The following is a 20,785-nucleotide window of genomic DNA, read 5'->3' on the forward strand; positions in this document are numbered from 1 at the left end:
ACTGTCCACCCATCCTTCTCTATCCTGTATTGTGTGTGTGTGTGTGTGTGTGTGTGTGCACGTGCGTACGTGCATGCATGCATGTGTGTGTGTGTCAGAATGCTGTACAGCACAGTATTTTATGTAATTTAACTGTTGGCATGTAAGTTAACAAATTGATAACCTTGGAAGTGAGGCAACACTGAAATGTAGATGTTAACCTTTTTTCTATCACCATTGACCATTTTACAGTAAATTAAATGGGTCTTGAATTTTTGGTCCATTTTCTTTTGGAAGGTATCAAGTCTGGGTCTACCCCCCCCCCCCCCTTTTTTTTTTTTTTTTTTTTTTTTTTTTTTAAATAAATAAAATATATGTAGTTACTAAGCCTAACCAAGAAAGTCATAGAAGTGTCATCATATCAAGAAGAAAACAAGTAAAAAGCTGACAAGAGAATGCATAGAAGTGATGATTGCTAACAAATCTGTGAGCCAGTCTTTATAGTGTTTTTTAATCATGAGTGTTAAGGCCTGGATGAGATTAATTGAAATTTGCACTATAGTGGATTTATCTAACCTGACAGTGATCCTTAACTCCTTACAGCTCAGTTAATGGCCATGTGTAGTAACACAGAAGAGTTGAATTGACTAGGAATCAGGTCACTCATTCCTACCATATAACTGATTAGTTGCTCCCTGCTAAGTGTCACTATGTGATCAGTTAACGCAGCAACCCTATAATGCCACTCTGGGGGCAAGCAGCTGGTCACCCTTGCTTTAACCCCTGAAAAGCTGATTGTAAGGTAGTTTACCTCCCCAGAGTTACTGTTTTATACCAGTGTAAAATGTACCTCACATGAGGCTTGGAGCTTGACCCATGCGTACCTTCATTGCGCCTTATGTTCGGTCTGAAACTCTGTATGAGTTAAATACCCCAGACCCTGACATAGGACAATATGGAATGAGTGTAATAGTACTTAAGGGAGGTAGGCTTAGTGGAGAAAGGAATAACTGTAGTCACACACACACACACACACACACAGACACACACACACACACACAGACACACACACACACACACACACACACACACACACACACACACACACACACACACACACACACACACACACACACACACACACACACACACACACACACACACACACACACACACACACACACACACACACACACACACACACACACACACACACACACACACACACACACACACACACACACACACACACACACACACACACACACACACACACACACACACACACACACACACACACACACACACACACACACACACACACACACACACACACACACACACACACACACACACACACACACACACACACACACACACACACACACACACACACACACACACACACACACACACACACACACACACACACACACACACACACACACACACACACACACACACACACACACACACACACACACACACACACACACACACACACACACACACACACACACACACACACACACACACACACACACACACACCAAAAAATGGGCATCAGGTAATAGTTAGACATCTGGTACTATACAGACTATGTATTTTGTTAAAGGCAGGAATCGTCATGTGTCTCCTATTATTCTGACCTCTTCCTCCCACATTGGGATGAAGTGTGGTAGTGTTCTGATAACAAGGAAAGAAAAAGCATGGTAGAGTGAGAACTATTGTACTGTATTTTCAGCATGCCCATTAAAATGGCCAGACACTTATTCATACCCCATTCAAGCCTTGGAATCATGGCACTGCCTCACATGCCTAACCACCCCGCTCCAGTAATCCCTTGATTATCTGACGTATTAGAGTCAAGGGCATGTCCAGGTAAAGGCTCCATCCAGATAATGGACTTCTCCCCTGGCCCCCCTTCATACATAACCTAACTTTGAAAGCCAGTGGAAAAGGCCACTACAATACATCATGCATTACTTGTTCATGTTGTTTAACATTGTTCTATCAGGTCCAGCAGTTACCATGGTCAAGCAGACCCTTCAACCACAGACAAGCACTCACCTCTGCAGGCCCATACCCTGTAGTGACTGGAAAAAAAAAAACACACACACAAGAAAAATGCAGTGAGCACACAAAACGTATGAGTAAAATGGAATGAAATCATGGTAAAATAGAATAAAATCATGGTACATTACAATAAGCTAAAATGAAATCATCATCATCTTTCATGATTCGACCATCCCGTGTCAGTCTTACCCAGGATCTTCTGCATCTTTGGAGTCAGCACTACCCTCTTTCTTTTCCCTGGTGGAGGGGTCATCATCATATTCCCTGGGAAGAGGCATGCAAGGAATAGCAAGGCCTGAAGCAGGTAGGGAACACCCACAAAAGCCACCACAGGTGTCGCCATAACAACTGTCCGAGAGGAGCTGTTCACTACACCATCGCCGCTTGGGAACTTGAGAATGACCGAGAGGGTCTCTAGCGGACATTGGGTGAACTACCCAGCCAGACAGGGTGGTGCCACCGGGTTATTCCCACCTGGCCAGGCAAAAATGTTCATGTGGCTATAATTTCCACCCACGTCCGTGCATTTTGTTCGGATATAGTGGAAAAATGTATGAATAATGGTTTTGAGCAGCCAAATCACAGCATCCAGATAATGGATTGTCAGGGTAATGAACGTCCGGATAATAGAGGGATTACTTACGTCGGGGATTACCAGGAAAATGTCTGTTTAACTATTCAACAGTGCATTTTCCTTGGCATGGTCATAGCTAATGGGTGACAGAAAAGCAGAAGCCCTGGGTGTCCAACACATTTCAAATATTTTACTTTGTAGTACCTCTGTCATATTATTCTCCCATCACTTCCCATTTCCCCATGCCTTCGACAGCTTATCTCTCTCTTCCTTGCCTCACATCCTTTCACCTTCCACTTCCCAAGACCCTCCATCATGTTTCCTTTCTACATGCCTACCACCAATTTGCTTCCTTTTCCACTAAGTGATGGTGCTGTGCACCCTGGAGGGAGCAACTGTGGCATCCACCCAGGAGCCAGTCCTCATACTGTATTTCCCTGCACTTCACTGTGAGAAGGTCCTTCGTGTGATCCTGGTGAGACTGCCTACCACAAAGGGGTACAGGATACCTGTACAGTGTTTGTAATGTACTGTATTTGTAGGATGGACCCACAGAATCAGTTGCTTACCTGTGGCTGAGGGGTCTGCTTATCTTGACTGGAGTTAAGCAACAATAACAGCAACTCTCCCACTGTTCCCCAAGTCCTCCATCACTTAATTTCATTCTCACTCTTCCTCATAATAGTAGGTGGTGGTGGTGATCATCCGCTCACTTGATGTAGTGCTGCTTGCTTCTTCATTAGGTGGTTCTACACTGAGTGACAGGCTTAATGGTTTCCTGTAACTCAGGAAACCATTTAACAGTGCCAGGTGCTTACCACATAACCATATATTGGGCAGATGTGGCCTAGTATGGTGCTGCTCTTAACTGGGTGGAGAGACAAATATGAAATGTCCATCCAGGATCAAACCTTCACACCCTTCTGTGTGCATTTGTGTAGAAGCTCTGTCCACCGCAAGGGAACATTAGTTTACTGTCTGAGATGTTCCTGCAGGGGCCATTGCCTGCCTGTGGTTGATGTGTCTGCTTGGCCAGATAGACCATGATTACTGTACTACTACTGCTCTTCCTCATGTTTTGCTGGCTCTCAACTTCTCTCTCTCACTCCTGTGTTCACCCCCAGCTCCTCTACCTTTCATCAATCTTCCTCTTAACAATGATTTATTTTAAAACTAAAGTATCTTGTGCATGTTTACCCTGTCACCATTATAATTTGGCTTAATCTTAGAAAAAAAAAAAGGGGGAGGGGGGTCCATGTATACTGGTGGGAGGGGAAAGTAGTCAGCTTAGGTTGCCATCAAGACATTGTATATTGCTGATCCCTGGTTGAAAGATGTTGTAGGTTGTCCATTTGAGGATTTGTTCATAAACTAATTGAATATATCTGTAGTCTGATGCCCACTCCCAGAGCTCATCTAGCGTGGTTGTATATGTGGCACGCCTCCAAGCCTCTCTTTCACCACTCTAATAATTCTTCCCCCCAACCACCACCATCATCCAAGCCTTCCTCCCTAACACTACTCCAAGTACAGCACTCCTATTGTGTCTTTCCACCTTATTCATAGTTGTCTCATTCTTTCATCAGCTTTACTTCTGTACACTCTGTTTATCAGTCTTCATGTTTCTCATATAACCAGGTCACTCAATATATTGCTCTTGACCACAACCTCCCCTACACAATACTTAACACCAAGTATCTTCCAGTTATAATAGTCAGAGAAGTGCAGCATTCATAGAGCTGCTCTTCTTTAATTAATGATTTGTTATAATTGTCTAAACCAGAGCCAGAGTGGTATAGTTCTGAATTTTTTTAGTGTTTAGTAATCAGGTTTTAAAATTTGTATTCTTAGTATCATATAGTACAAATTAAGTTGAATGAAAGACCACATGTATGAACTTGATAAGTAATGCAAGGTCTGTATTTACTTTAAATTTTGGCAATGGTGGTAGAGCTACTCAGTGTTTTAGGTTTATTCCTGTTCATAAGTCTGTTGCTTGAGAAGTTTTTCCCATTTGGTTCATTCTTTTTTGCATTGAGTTTGTATGATATCACTTTAAGTTTGTGGTTGCAGATTTTGGAGTGATTATTATGTGAGTGTTTTATGTATAGCTTGTTTTTCCCATTTATTATGCACAGTATTTAATGTACTAATTTTGTAGTACAGTACCTGTAGTTATATTTATGGAATTTTGTTGTTATGTTTGATTCCAAAATTTTATTATATCCTGAAGCAGGTTGCTGTGGCAGTAGTTATTATGAACAGCTGCTGAGCCTCTCCTGGTGCATTTATACATTATTTGCTTCATACCGATGACACAATGCCTGTTTTAGTTTTACCGCGCTGAAAATATTATCCACAGTTATGTAATGAACTGAATATTGATCTGAATGCTTGAAAACATTATTCTTGTAAAATACTCATAGCACTGTAGGAGGAAGTTAAGTGTAGGGTGTGCCATGTATGTGTGGTAGCTAAATGTCCAATCAGAACTCATCTATTATGAAACACAAATGTGTCATACTGTAATGAATTGATATTATCTTGACTATGCTAAGATTAGACACTGAAAATGTATCAGTTCATTGATTCAGTTATGTTTTCATTCTGCTAAGGTTTGTCATTTCAGCACCAGTAAAATGAGTAGGTTACAGGTCAGTGGTACAGATATACGAATTGCTGTAACTGCATACTTGACAATGATAACTATAAAATGGTTGGAATTTATGTACTGTGCTGGTAGCTGCAGAGTGTATGGTAACAAGTACTGTATAGTGTATTGTATATATGAATGTTACAGTTAAGTTGCCATGATGACACGGTAGTTGTGCTTAATGGTATGTCTGATAAAACCTATTTAAATTGCTTCCAGTGTAGATATTTATTAACAAACAGAAAGTGTGTAATTCATTGAAGTAATGAATGCAATTCTTATGCAATTACAGATACTGTATTACACACTGTATGCCAGATTAATCACTTCATCTACTTATTGGAAGAGACCTGGAGTCTAGTTTGCTGGTCTAACTCTCCTCTGTACATTACTTTCCTTATGATTTACATATATCTGGGATAAAGTGGAAATTATAGTGTTCTTTCATAGTAACAGGTATACAAAACAGTTTGTATTGCTGGAAAAGTAACTGTGTGGTAGGATAAACTACACTCAGTCCTCGTAAATCGCGGCAATTTGGGTCTGGACCACTGCCATGATTTACAAATTCCGTGATTTATGAATAATAACTCATGTGAAAAATTAATTTGGGTCTGGACTTCGGCCAACCTGCCCCCAGAGCACCCTACCTACGCCGATCTAGGCACCATCAAACAAACATACAAATTTAGGAATATTCAGTGCATGTATTAAATAAGAAATGAGCAATGTTAAGGGATCTCACCTTAATCCTATGACGAAACTGCGTAAATGAATGGAGTGGGGTGGTGTTGAGAAGAACTTAGAACCTCTCAGCACTCGTTCTTCCCAAACCCTTTCGCCAGCTTTGAAAACCTCTCCCTTCCCAACACGACGAATGAACTCCAAACATTGACTGTACGACAGTGGCGGCAGCTTCTTGATGCCATACTGCTTAGAGCGCTTCATCGGGGGGTCAGGAGGGGCCATGGCAGGTAGGAGGCGGGGGGGAAGTTGCACAAAAAAGGCAGTTAGCTCTCGTACTCCACAGCAACGGTCTGTAGTGTGTGGACTGGCGGTACAAGAACAACAACAACTTGGTGGCAAGAGTATGCACACTTGCCACCAGGGACATGTGGTGATTGGTTGTTGGGTCGCAATTTTGAATGCCGTGGTTTACGGTTCTCCTCGGAAAAGTCCCACTTGGGTGCCCAGGTCTGCGATTTTCGTGACTTAACAGTGATTTAAAGTTGCCGGCAGTCTGACAGCCACCTAGCCATGATTTACGAATCCATGATTTATGAACATATGATTTACGAGGATTGAGTGTAATAGGTTTTTGCGACTGCAAAAGTTGTAATATTGTACTGTATCAAGATGGATGATTGGTTTTTCAGGCAGCCTTGACGACCTATGATTCAGTGAGTTTGCTTACAGCAGCATCACTCTCAGTGCATCTTTTGGTGAATGAGTGATGCATGTCCGACATTATATTATTCAGGAGAATATTATCACTGCCAATCCTGTTTTTTTTATTGTTAACATTGCTCAGAATACCTTGTATATAGTGCAAGATGGAGCAGCTGAGACACTGCTATATCCCAACCCTTAATACTATTTCTGCTTGAAGCCTCATTAGATAAGTTCACTGTGACCTATTATAGCACCTCACATAATAGGGTTGAATGCAGGGGAGAAGTATACTTGATAAGCTTCCTGTAATTTATATACAGTATGTATAAAGTGAGAATATCATCAAAAATAACTGGACTGTAAGTTGTACTGGTAATGCTGCTTGAGCACTGGACGTCACAAAGACATGCAGTTACTGGTTCATGGGTATTCTTATTGTCAGTATAATTAGACTAATATGTACATTACGCATATATTGATCCTTACTCATAAGACATTTTAGTCCTAGGGTCTAGGAATATATTTTGTTTACTTGAAAATGTAAATCACCAGTAGACATTTTCCCAGTTACAGCAGATAGCAAAGGTCATAAGTATGCTTTAGTAATATATCAAAGAATGTTACTGTGGGTATTTTCTACAGCCAATGAATGTCATATAATTCCTGTTTTGTATTTTCCCACTAGACATGTAAATTATGAAACCAGCTATGCTTTTCCATTCCTGTATTATGGTTGTATTTATTGTACATATTGTTTATACATCTTTCAAGTATTATTAAATGTGAGAATGAAGATCAATACAGTGTTTTTTAATGTCAGTTGTTTTAAAACCTACAGTACCTTTAAGTTCCCAGTATTTGTGCTCAGCACATTTGTCTGTACCTAGCATCTTTTGGCTACTGTACTACTAAAGTACATCTTTCAATAGTTAGCCATAATCATAATATTGGAGTGAGGACCACAAGGGAGATAGAAACAGCAAGGCCAGCTTAAGATTTATTCTAAGAGGTCCAGGCATGGGCACATCCTATCGCTAGCGCGGCCTGAGTCAGACTGACCGCCAAGCCCCAGGCACAGGCTGGGGGTGTGGGCGGGAACTCCTCTTTGTGGGAAAAGTTCATGCACAAACACAAACTCCAACACCCTCTCGCCACTGCACTGAATTCCCCACTTCCTGCAGTATTAATATGAAGCACATTAGTTGAGGAGGAGGGAGGTCACTGCAATAACAAAACAATGGACAGATACTGACACTCATCATAACTTAAGACTAGGCATAACATGACACAAAGCAGGCAAAATTTACATGTTACATGTATGCTGACTCAAGAATGGCATAATTGCTACAACAATAAGGAATTCAATTACATGCGTTGGAACAACCATTACTCTGTCATCATGGTATAAGCGCAATTAGATTATACACACTACAAAACACCTTAACATGCCCAGGGGTACAAAACACTGCAGTGTCAAGGTACATAGTTTTCTAGGTGTTTTGGGATGCACCTTGTGCACAGCAGCCTCTCCAGTGAGGGAGAATCTGAGGGGCCTCCCCCCTGCAATCGTCCTCCCGCTGGGGACCACCCTCAACGTATGTGGTGGGTGTCTGTTCCCCTGTCTCCACGTAGGGGTGGAGGTGGAGGCGATTCCTGAGGGAGGCTTGCCCACTGCCATCCAGCTGCACCAGGTACAGTATTGCCTTGGGGCTGGTGTGTCCACAATATCCTCTACATGGTCTCTATGTCTTTTCTCTGTTCTGTAGGCGCACCTGCTGGCCTGAGCTGAGAGGGACGAAGTCCTGCGTCGTCTGGTTGAATCTCGCAGCAGCTGCATCTCCAGTGTGGGCCATGGCCTGTTCCCTACTTCTCAGCATTCTGGCCCACCATCTGCTGATCCAGTAGTGTTCTCTGGCAGGGGGATGGAGTCTCTCAGCTGATGCCCCATCAGCAGCTGAGCTGGGGACGCATTGGTGTCGTGTAGGGGGGTATTGAGGTACTGCAATGTGGCCCTGGTGGCTGCATCCAAGTCCAGGGAGCCTCTCGGGCTAACGTTGTTCCTCAGTAGCTTCTTGACATTCTTGATTGCGGTCTCCGCTCGGCCGCTGGACTCTAGGTAATGAGCCGATGACACTCTCAGCTGCACAAGCCACGTGGATAGGAACGCCCTTATCTCCCCACTCACGAGGTTCGTACCCATCACAAGAAAGGACCTCCAGGATACCAAACCTTCTGAACCACTTACAAAAGACTGCTATGAGCCATAAGCCGGCAGTGCCCCTAAGCAGATGATCCACCTTCAGCCAGCCAATTAACTTGTCTGCATAAGTGATGTACTCCTACCCCTCCAGTTGGAACAGGTCAGCCACTGCCTGCTGGAAGGGGTACTCCAGTGGAGGTGTGAACAGCAAGTTTTCCGCAGGTTGTGGTGGGGCGTTGATTTTGCATACCTGACAGTGTCTCCTCTTCCGCTCCACCTCAGCATCTATGCCAGGCTAGTAAATGCATTGCCTGGCATGCCTGAGCATGGAATCTCTTTCCTGGTGACCTGCTTGGAGATTGGCTAGGGCTGTGCGTTGAAGAGTTGTGGGAATTACGAGTTGCAGGTGTCCCTCGTTGTTGTCGTACATGACAGTGTCCCTCTGGCAGGGCAGGTGCCTCCTCATCCTGTAGTGTGGCGGAGTGCTATTAGCTCCTTGTCCCTCTGGTCGGCCTAGTCCCCGGCGCTCACACGCTCATGGAGGAGCCTGTAGTCATTGTCCTGGTGTGCTTCCTCCTCCACTTGATAGAGGTCCACGATGGCGCCTTCTTCATCTTCTAGGGCACAGGCCATCCCTGCTGCAACCGCGGCACATGTAACCTTGTCTTCTGCCAGTCTGTCTCATCCGGTCCACCTCATAGCAGAGGGTATCTTGAGAGCACGTCTGCTGGGCAGTTCGCCTCCTCCTTCAGGTACTTTATGTGAAATGAGTACATCAATGTCTTCTCCTTGAGATTGAGTATGTTGGGGTTGCTGATGTCTTTCAGCTCTTTGTCTTTGAAGATCTTGGTAAGTGCACAGTGGTCTGTGATGAAGGTGAGGTTTGGACATCCCAGCAGGAACAGGCATGCCTTTTCCAGGCACCATGCAATGGCAATGGCCTCCCCCTTCAACGCTGAGTAGTTCTTCTCAGCCGATGTTAGATGGCGGCTGCTGCAAAGGGCCAGTTTCCAGCTACCCTTGCAGCACAAGGGGGCCTCTTGAGACACACACTAGCAGTACTGCTGCATGAAAATGAAACCAATGCCAAGTCTGCCGAAGTTGGTGAACACTGCTGTGGGCCATGTGACGTCATAATTCTGGAGGCCCTCTGCAACAAGCTTGCCTATAACCTCCTTTGTTGACTCGAAGCTGGACTGGAGTTGGCCATCCCAGTACACCACTTTCCCTGATGGTTTTTTCAACAATTCCCTGAAAGGCTCCATGAGTGATGCAACAGCGAGGAATGGCACCACCTGGTTCACCAGCCTGAACCACAATCGGATATCCGTGAGGGAGGGGCATAGTGGCATCTGGAAATTGGTTATATTGCTTAGCAAGTCCTGGGTAGGCTGATACTCCTCCCACCCAAGCAGATAACCTGCGAAGGTCACATTCTCCTGCAGAAGCGGAATTTGTCTAGGCAGAGCATGATCCCATTTTCCACACACGTTCGCAGGAACTGGTATGTGTGCCAAAAAGGCATCGGCAACATTATAGTCGTGCAGGAGCATGTCATCGACACATTTCAGTTTCCTTGGGATCTTGGCTGTTGCGTTGTCAAAACACATGGTAATGGTATCCTGCCCTGCACAGTGGCCCATGGGTGTGCGCCGGTAGCAGAAACAGCCCCACGGGGTGATGAAGGTTGTCAGCTTCTTACTTTCCACATCCAGGGGGATCTGGTGTTACCCCGAATAAGCATCCACTACTGTTTTGAAGGTGTGCTTTGGCACGTTAGTGATTACGTCGAATGGGGGGCAGGTGTGGTGAGTCTCCTGCTGGCTTGCTTGGTTTAGTCATTGATAGCCCACTGTTTTGCATGGCTGCCCATCCTTCTTCGGGACCACCACCATACAGGAACACCACTCCATGGGTTCTCCAGCCGGTACAGGCTCGATGATACTCTTCCTTATGTTCTTTTCCAATTGCTTGTGAACTTCGTTGCAGAAGTGGAGGGGGACCGACGCTGGCCTTGTGCACCGCGTAGGGTTTGGAACAGGGGCACAGGTGGATGTGGTGGGCTGGCCCTTCCATCTCCAGCAGAGGGGCGCAGGTCACTGCGAACGTCATTCTTCTGAAATGCTCCAGGAACCACTTTTCTAGCAGGTTCACATTTTCTTCTGTCAAGGCATATGGGGGAGTTGCAGGTTGGGCGGGGATTGGGGGCTCTTCCACAGATCGCAACACTGGAAGTTCCCACAGCACTTCTGTTTTCATACTGAGGTTGCACAGCCCCATCACAAGCTTTTTTGATAGCATGAAATTGTCGAGATTTATAAAACACTGGGGGCACTTAAAATCACACTCTGCTGCCTTGACTCTACATTTTACCACATATGAACACACATTATCATTGGGGTCCTGCATGTATGTGAGGAAGTCCAGCCATGATCCCACAGTGCACCTGGTGCCCACCACCACGCTCCTCACCAGGCCGATGGCCTCCTCCTTGCACATGGACTTGAATCTATGCTTGGCCATTCATGCATCCATGCATTGCTGCACTTCAGGATCACATAGCAATCTCACATAACCTGTGGCCAAGGGTGGGACCCACCAACAACCACTGCTCTAGCACCCGTCGCTGCGGGCCCACACCTCAAACTGGGATAGCGACATTCCCATAGTAGCATCACCAGGAGTTGCAGTGGTGCCAGGACTCGTCACTGGACCAATGCCTCCAGATACAGGGCTGGGTACACCACCTGGTAGGCTGTCCCCATCTCTGGAGGTGATAGCTGGGGTGGTGGCACGTTGTACATGTTGCTGTGCACTTGAACTCCCGGCACAATGCAGCAAATCCGGTCCTTTGACTCTGGGTTTGCCTGCTAAGGCACAGGTAGCGCCACCCAGGGTCACCTGCACAGCTCCACTGTGCCATGTTGGGGTGAGGACCAGGAGGGAGATGGAAACAGTGTGGCCAACTTGGGATTATTCTAAGAGGTCCAGGCATGGGTGCGCCCTATCGCTAGCACAGCCTGAGTCAGACTGCTCATCAAGCCCCAGGTGCGGGCTGGGGGCACACACGGGAACTCTGCTTGGCAGGAAAAGTTTCCGCTCAAACACAAACTCCAACACACAATACCTATCTATCTATCTATTGCCAGACGCCTCAATCCCGTTTGGGGTGGTCACAAACAAATCACCACGTCACCCTGTCCCCTGCCATTTCACTGCCCTGCTCCCAACTCACACCCCCCTCTTTCATATACCTCTCCACCCCTTCCCTCCATCTCATCCTCGGCCTCCCCCTCCCTCTTCCCCCTTCCACCTCACTCACATACACTCTCTTCGTTAGTCTTTCACCCTCCATCCTCTCCACATGGCCAAAAACACATTATATTTTTGGGAAAACAAAAACTCAGTTTCTCTTTGTACTGAGTAAAGTTGGAGGCACACTCTTGAGGAGGGGTTGTAGCCATCTTACAACACCATCCAGGGAATTTTATCTGTGACAGGAGAAATAACCCACATTAGAAGACCTGAGGAAATGGCTTGTTTCTCGTATCTAGTGAATATGCCAAACAAGGTATGTGGGCCTTGCCTTAGTCTAGATGTCTGTTCATTTAAAGCAAGCGATCAAACAAAAACAGCTCTTCTGGTATTGGGATCGACCTGAGGTTCATAGTGTACAGAATTTCGATACCTACTTTGAGGTATTGTTGTGACTGGTGTACAAAAACAACATAACCCCCTCACAAGCAGCAGACTGATCCTCAACATCACACAGAGTATAATACTCTTGGGAAGCACTTAAATTAATGGCATATAGAAATAGATGATACATTATATGAGTGGTTGCAATATCACTGACATGATGGACCATGGGTAAGAGCCTTACTGCAAGTAAGTATGGAGACAGGCACAGTACAATAATGAATAACATGCTGAACGATGCTGAACCCACAACCTCCAAAGGTAACTTGAATGGAGGTCTGAGAGAAGAAATGACTGACGGTGAGTGGCTTACAAGTGATTCCTAAAGGAGAATGTGGAGGGTGTATGACTGCTGGGAGTATAGGCCACAGCATCTGGAAGCTATCACAGTCATCTTAACACTGGTAATTATATCGATTATACTTGCACACGAAGAGGGGGATCAAGCATTAAAGAAAAAAAAAAAAAAACTACAGTTACAGCGAAGTAGAATTTATTTAGTATTATGGTACTCCAAGTCCTTAGGCTACACTTGTATAAAAATAAATAATTTTCACATTTGCACTATTCGCTGAAAACTTTTGAGGACTCACTTGGCCCAGAGGATTTAAAGTACTAATGCAGGCTTTGGGAAACAGTAATCACACAACACAGGACTGTCATTAGAGTCAATACGTATCCTTCAGTTCTTGCTTTTGTTAAAAGTCACTGACAAACATTCATAGTACACTGCTGGCACAGTAGTTCTGTCTTAGGATAACACATTGCATTCCTTTTGTGGAGGATATTGGTGCCTCACCTAGTCACTAGTTAGCAGGCAGTGAAAGCTGGTGGAGGTACCAAGTGTATCACTGTACAGTAGTTGTCAACAACTGCGCATAAAGACGGTTGTTGTTGATTCTCTCCTCATTCGAGGAGACCGGGCCTTGCTGTAGCCCGGTTGGTGGTGGTTGTCTTGAGTAAGGTAAGGGGGAAGACAGGGCCTGGGGAATGCCCAGCACACACGCCCTGTCTCCTGGCTGAGTTGCGGTGTGTGTGTTATATATAAAGACGGTATCCAACCCCACTTTTATAAACTGTACGGAGCTACCAATTCAGCTAACCCTTTCTGTACGATGACAGGCTGACAACCATCTCACTACTTTATACTGCTTAGGAAAAAACTCCCATAGTTCGAAATTCTCACCTGGAATGAATAAAACTGTCTGTAATAGCACGAATATATTGTGAAGGTCGTCCCAAGGCTGAAGGTTTTGTGGGAGTTTAAGATTCCCGCTGTTAGCGACGAAAGTTCCTGCCATTTTAAATCAGTAATTGCGTACTTATGTAAGTATTTATGTAGTCGTTTCTCATAGTACATCTCCCAAATTAGAAACATGGCCTATTTTAAGAAATTCTGGATATAGTGCACAAAAGGTTGCGTATATTGACTACTTTAGAGTTTAGACTACTCCAGTCCGATCGCAGTGTTGTTATGGCATCGGACGAGGGGAGGGGGAACAGGATTTCGTTTCTAATTTCTGCCTTATTGCCTCGTAACTGCAAGAAAAAATAGTGTTGTATATCGGCAACTATCATATAAATTGGTAAGTGGTTGAGTATATTATTCTTCGATATAGTGGGTGTAAAGAGAATATCGTACGCAGTTCTAAATTAAGTGGAGGGGTTGCATACGTGATGCTGTATTGTAAATTAATATTTAAAATTAAATGATACGAAATTATAATCCATGCACATTTTAAATGTCAGGCAAATTGGAGCATAGCAGTACGCTTGTGCATTAATACAACCAGTGTACATTGTCTGCTTCGTAGGGAGTCAGATATAATGAATTTCGATCAACAGAAGTTCGCTTTTTACCAATGCGAGTGAGAATGGATACATACGGTAAGTTAGAATTTGTATAGGGTACTTAGTTCAGCAGCTAGACTACATAGGCTGGTGAGGGTAAATATACACTTTTGGACACACACACACATCTCTTAGGTTTTTATTTATTTGGTAAAAATGCCTTTTTGAACAACACCTCTTTGGAAGACAAAATCCTTACCTAACCCTAACCAAATAAAAAATTAACTAACCTAATCTAGGGCTCTTACAATTATCATGGGTTGCCATATCTGAACAAAGTATGGTACTGGATGTCTCTGCTGAAACTCATGCTTCTCCCCCCTGACCCCCCAACACACACTTTAGCCCCTTGGCATTATGAAACCTTGATATATATTGGTCTATCTATTGCAAGACGCCTTAAGCCCGTAAGGGGTGGCCACAAACAAATTGCCTCCATGTCGTCCTGTCCCCCACCATTTCACTGCCATGCTCCCAGTTCACACACCTTTCTCTCATATACCTCTCCACTCTATCCCTCCATCTCATCTTTGGCCTCTCCCTACCTTTCCCCCCCTCCACCTCACTCACATACTCTTTCCACCATCCTCTCGACATGGCCAAACCACCTCACTGTGTTTCTCCTAACGTTTCCTATCACATCCACACCACAATGCTCCTTCACATCCTCATTTGTCAGTCTGTCTCTCCGTGTGACTCCACATGCTCCTATCAACTTATTTCCACTGGCCCTGGGTTCTTCCTTATGATATCTTTCACCTCTCTTGTCATGTCTTTTGCTTCAGCCATGTTTTTTAGATCTTGACTTGTTTTGGCAACTTCTACCCATATATTTTGTACTTCCTCTGTGTAGTTTCTCGTGATTTCATTTGCCTGAGTTATCATCTCATCAATGTCCCTGCTTTGCTTTGTCAGATTACCTGCTTATCTAATTATGTCTATATCATTATTGTACTCTTCAAAACTCTTTCATGGGTGACTACTGTATTTCCCATTTCGTTCATTTTCTTCTTCAGAATGTCTACCCCAGCTTGTAGCTCACCTGCTGTTGCATCATTTCTGTTTAATTCCTTTACCAGTTCCTCATTTTTTTCCTTTTGTTGGTACAGTTCCTTCCTTATTTCATCCAATTCCAGTTTGAAAATTTCCTCCAGTTTATTCACTTTCTCTGCTAGTTTATTAAATGTAACCAGTTCCGCCAGGTCTGTGTTGTTGTCATCATTTTGTTTTTACTGTTCCCCATCCTCATACCTAGATGCGCTTTTTGAAAGTACACCATCTTATAGAAATATACTTTCTACTTATAGTTTAGCATCTCCATTATGTCAGTGTTGGAATTTACCCAGCACTTGTCTGTTTACCCAATGCCGCGCCAGTCTGTTTGTCTGCTAACCGCAAATTCCTTAGGGCTCTGATTATTTGATATACTTTCTTTGGATTGCACTTTTTTACTTTTACTTGATCTACAATCATCTATAATTTAGCTTAGTACCAAGCTTGACTCATTTTTAGGTACACTTAGGTATTGCACTGTGTGTGTGTGTGTGTGTGTGTGAGAGAGAGAGAGAGAGAGAGAGAGAGAAACTTGTTGATTCATACTGCTGCTGCAGAGACACAGTGCATTGGGAGGATAGGGAAAATATAGGCAGTCCCCTGCCTACGAAGTTCCAGCCTATGAATATTCACAGATACTGGTAGTAATATTCTAAAAATATTAAAATTTAATTTACCAGATTAAACCACATGCCAAGTACTGCTAAAGTTGTTACATACAAGGTGGCATGAGAGCACACAGATATAACCCCTTATCAGATCTAGAGCTTAATTCTTATCAGCATTTTTTTGTTTCTGACTTATTCACCTAACTGGGTTTAGTACCGGTACTGCAAAAAAATATTAAAAATATGAAATAAAAAGAAATTAATGTTATCTTACAGGAGGAAGAGCACACTCTGACACAAGATGGGGAACATAAATAAATCAATGCAAGAGGCAACTCGCAAAAATCAAGAATTCATGTTGGAGACCCAAAGAGTTCAGGTTAGTCTGGAGAGTACTGTATATATGTGATGAAGTTTACTGGCACTATAATCCGAGGGCATTTGTGTATAATCTTGCAGAACCTGGCACCTCTTAGTAATTTATGGTTACCGGTGTTTTTTATTATATATATATATATATATATATATATATATATATATATATATATATATATATATATGTGTGTGTGTGTGTGTGTGTAAGTGTAATTCACCGGGTCAGTCAGGATCACTTGATGGTCGTGATCGTCGGCTTTTTACCCTCCCGGAAGGGAGCTGAGAGCTCATATAGTCCGATCTAAGGGCAAGGCTGTGACCTTCACACACGCACACACCCGTCCCCTTGCTGAAGGGGGACAGTAACCAGCCACTTCGTCAGTGAAACTTTTTGCAACCTGAGCAAGGCGCGAACTCCCGTCCACCAGTTGGCAAGCGAGAGCGTTATCACTGCACCAGTGTGTGTGTGTGTGTGTGTGTGTGTGTGTGTGTGTGTGTGTGTGTGTGTGTGTGTGTGGTAGGTGAGGACACTCACCATCCACTCTCTTGATGTAGTGCTGCTTTGGGTGTCTGCCCTTTTCACTTTTCCATCCTTCCTCTTCTGTATTTCTTTCATTCTCTCCTCTTTGTTCTGCCTACAGGTAACTTTACACTCCCTCTTTTATCTTTCCTTCATTCTTTCCTCTTTCTTCTGCCTATGGGTGACTCTACACTGAGTAAAGTGACAAGCCAAATGGTTTCCTGTTCACCAGGAAACCATTTACTATGCTGGGTGGTAACCATATAACCAAATTAGGGCACCTGGTGGTTTAGTGGGTAATTAAGGTGCTCCAGTCGGATTGAGCCTATGTAGGTTTGTATCCAAGGGGTGGTTGGGGTTTATTGCTCACAATGCCACTCAGGGATGAGTGAGGCTGGTCACTCTCATCTTAAATATCAGGACCAACTTGCCTAGACCTGGGTTCCTGCACTCCTTATGGGGCAACATAGGATTAGATGATGGATATATCTATATCAATATCTGTCTGTATCTATCAATCTACCTATCTACCTGTTTATCTATCTATCTATCTATCTATATGGAGCCCCTGTGGTACAGTGGTAGAGTGTGTGTTTCGTACACGGGTGAACCAGGGTTCGCGCCCCGCCAGGGTAATAAACTTTGAGAGTGTTCACCCGGCCACGTACTGCATTGGCGGACACAAGGGGTGCTGTGGTTGAACCAGTGTCGCCTACTATAAAGTATGCTTGTACCCAGTCGACTTGCACAGGCCGATTACACTTGGTTCACAGACTACACACACATCCACAGCCTCTCCAACACTACACTTGCACGTACAAGCACTTCTCACTCTACATACAATCTCTACCAGACAGCCTAAGCCACTTGGTAGAGATACATTGGCTGTATCGTCCCGACTTTGGTTGGGATTGGCCAGTCCTGCAGTGGATACTCAAACAGTTGATGATGGTGATGATCTATCCATCTATCTATCTATTGCCAGACACCTCAATCCCGTTTGGGGTGCCCACAAACAAATCGCCTCCAAGTCGCCCCGTCCCCCGCCATTTCACTGCCCTGCTCCCAACTAACACCCCCCTCTCTCATATACCTCTCCACCCCATCCCTCCATCTCATCCTCAGCCTCCCCCTCCCTCTTCCCCCCTCCACCTCACTCACATACACTCTCTTCGTTAGTCTTTCACCCTCCATCCTCTCCATATGGCCAGACCACCTCAGTGTGTTCCTCATAACGCTTCCTATCACATCCACATCCACACCACAACGCTCCTTTATATGCTCATTCGTCAGCCTGTCTTTCCATGTGACTCCACAGGCTCCTCTTAAATAACTCATTTCCACTGCTCTCACTCTTGATTTGTGTCCTTCCAACAACGTCCAAGCTTCACTTCCATACGTTAGAGTTGGTATCACAATACTGTCGTGTAGTAACTTTTTCACTTCCATGCTCACTTCCCTGTTTCTTATCACTGCTTTCAAAGAACCAGCAACCTTTCTTCCCTGCTGTACCCTGTCAAGCACTTCACCCTCCAAACCTCCATCCTTACTCATCACACTACCCAAGTACTTGAACGTACCGGTACTCACATTTTCCAATTCCTCACCATCCAACCTCACTGTACATTCACTGACTTCACCTCTATCAAAGACCATCACTTTACTCTTCCCTACATTCACCTTTAGATTCCGTTTCTTACACACTCTCCCAGACTCATCCACCAAGCCTTGCAGCTCCCCTTCGTCTTCACTCAACAACACAGTATCATCTGCAAACAACAGTACGGTACAGGGAGTTTCCAAACACTATCCTCTCTCACCAGGGCCACTCCAACATGGTGATGATGATTATATATATATATATATATATATATATATATATATATATACACAGTATATGTACGGTATATGATCCATTTGAAGTTAGGTCAGGAGTGATTCAAGGAGGAGTTCTTTCACCATTCCTGTTTGTTTTGGTTATGGATTATGTTATGAGAAAGGTTGTAAGAGCAGGTGCAGGAATTAACTGGAAAGAAAATAAGCTGATGGATTTGGACTATACTGATGATATTATACTGATTTGTGAAAGTATTTATGAGATGCAGAAGGTGCTTGGTTGTCTGGTGGAGGAAGGAGAAAAAGTGGGATTGGTAATCAACTGTGGAAAGACTAAAATTATTAATATGAATTTGGAGAACCAAATCGAATGTGTAACTGGAAGTAATGTGGTGAAGAATGTAGAAAATTTTAAATATCTGTGAACGATTAAATCATGTAACGAATCATTCATTCATTCATTGCCAGACGCCATGTATCCCAAACAGGGTGGCCAAGGGCTTAGAGTTAATTGTTTTACAGGGAGGGGCACTAATCCTCCACCAACCCCACTTGACACGTAGGGAGAACGTTATGCCAACAGCATCTGGTGTTCCCAGGCAGTCACCCATCCAAGTACTAACCAGACCCAACATTGCTTATTAAACAATGAAATTGAGGAGAGGATTAAACTGACTCGGCGAGCTGTTGGAATGTTGAAATCTGTTTGGAATAATGATATGCTTTTGGTACATACTAAAGTTAAGATTTACAAGTCCATGGTTAGACCAGTTTTAATTTATGGGCATGAGTCATGGTACAGTACAACTGCAACAGATCAGAAAGTATTAGGATTTGAGAATCAAATCCTGAGAAGGATTCTTGGGGTAAAGTGGCAAGACAGAGTTACAAATGAAAGATTAAGGGATATTATGAGAGTGGAATCAGTTGATGAATATGTGAGACTGTCTCGCTGGAAGTGGTTGGGGGACATATGTAGAAAAGAAGGCAGTTTAATACAGGATCTGCCAGAGTGGACTGCTAGAGGAAGAAGAGGTAGAGGTAGGCCGAGGCAAACCTGGTTGAGGACAATGAAAAGAGAAGCAGGAGAGGGGTGTTGGTGTGACCTGAAGGAGATGGCAAGAGACAAATATTGGTGGAGAGAGATCATCGAGGCCCTATGCTTCCCGTGGGGTGCCACAGGAAATTATATATATCTATATATAAACACACACACACATATAGTATAATCTTTTGGGCCTATAGCTAGAGTAAAACCAGACTTCTGGGAGAATGTAGATGCATCCCCAGAGAAGTGCAGTAGTAGTGAGAGAGTGTTTTTGACTGGGGGCGCTCACCATCCACTCACTTGATGCAGTGCTGCTCTCGGGTGTCTGCCCTTTGCTCTCCTCCATCCTTCTTTCCTTCCATCCATCTGCCAGTGGCTGACTACACTCCCTCTTCTGTCTTTCTTTCCTTCATTCTTTCCTTGTCCATCTGCCAGTGGCTGACTACACTTCCTCTTCTATCTTTCTTTCCTTCATTCTTTCCTCCTCCTTCTGCCTGTGGGTGACTCTACACTGAGTGACAAGCCAAATGGTTTCCTGTACACCAGGAAACCAATTACCATGCTGGGTGGTAACCATATAACCAAATTTTGGCACCTGTTGATTTATTGGGTAATTATTGCACTCCAGTCGGATTGGGCCGGTGAAGGTTTATATCCAAGGGGTGGTTGGGGTTTATTGCTCACATAATGCCACTCAGAGATGAGTGGGACTGGTCACTCTTATCTTAAATGTCGGGACCAACTGCCTAGCCCCGGGCTCCTATGCTTCTCATGGGGCAGTGTAGGATTGGATGATGGATGGATGGATGGATCTGAACAGCAAAATGGGGATTACTAGAACAGATGAGGTCATTTGCCAGTGGGATATAACTACTTGTTGATGTAAATGGAAGTATTAGTGCTCTGGTAGACACTATGCTG

At 44.1% G+C, this 20,785-nt stretch overlaps 1 protein-coding gene across 5 annotated transcripts in view; it reads left to right on the top strand.

Annotated features, from left to right (window-relative positions):
* The first annotated feature begins 14,004 nt into the window (after positions 1-14,004).
* The window catches only part of LOC145413738 (plasminogen receptor (KT)), a 72,414-nt gene continuing 65,633 nt past the window's right edge, over positions 14,005-20,785 (top strand). For 4 of the 5 annotated variants that reach the window (XR_013899765.1, XR_013899764.1, XR_013899766.1 and 1 more), the window contains exons 1-2: positions 14,005-14,159; positions 16,362-16,464. Coding sequence is in view for 1 of the 5 variants with exons in the window: in XM_080283397.1 (XP_080139523.1) it covers positions 16,387-16,464 (78 nt within the window). In the remaining 4 variants the exon portion in view is untranslated. Of the gene's footprint in view, positions 14,160-14,316; positions 14,461-16,361; positions 16,465-20,785 lie in introns of those variants that run through there. The other variant, XR_013899767.1, reaches the window with a different exon arrangement.

This window comes from Coenobita brevimanus, chromosome 97 (genome assembly GCF_032717465.1).
Source record: "Coenobita brevimanus isolate Jiangsu-jjx chromosome 97, ASM3271746v2, whole genome shotgun sequence".
NCBI classification, from domain to species: domain Eukaryota; kingdom Metazoa; phylum Arthropoda; class Malacostraca; order Decapoda; family Coenobitidae; genus Coenobita; species Coenobita brevimanus.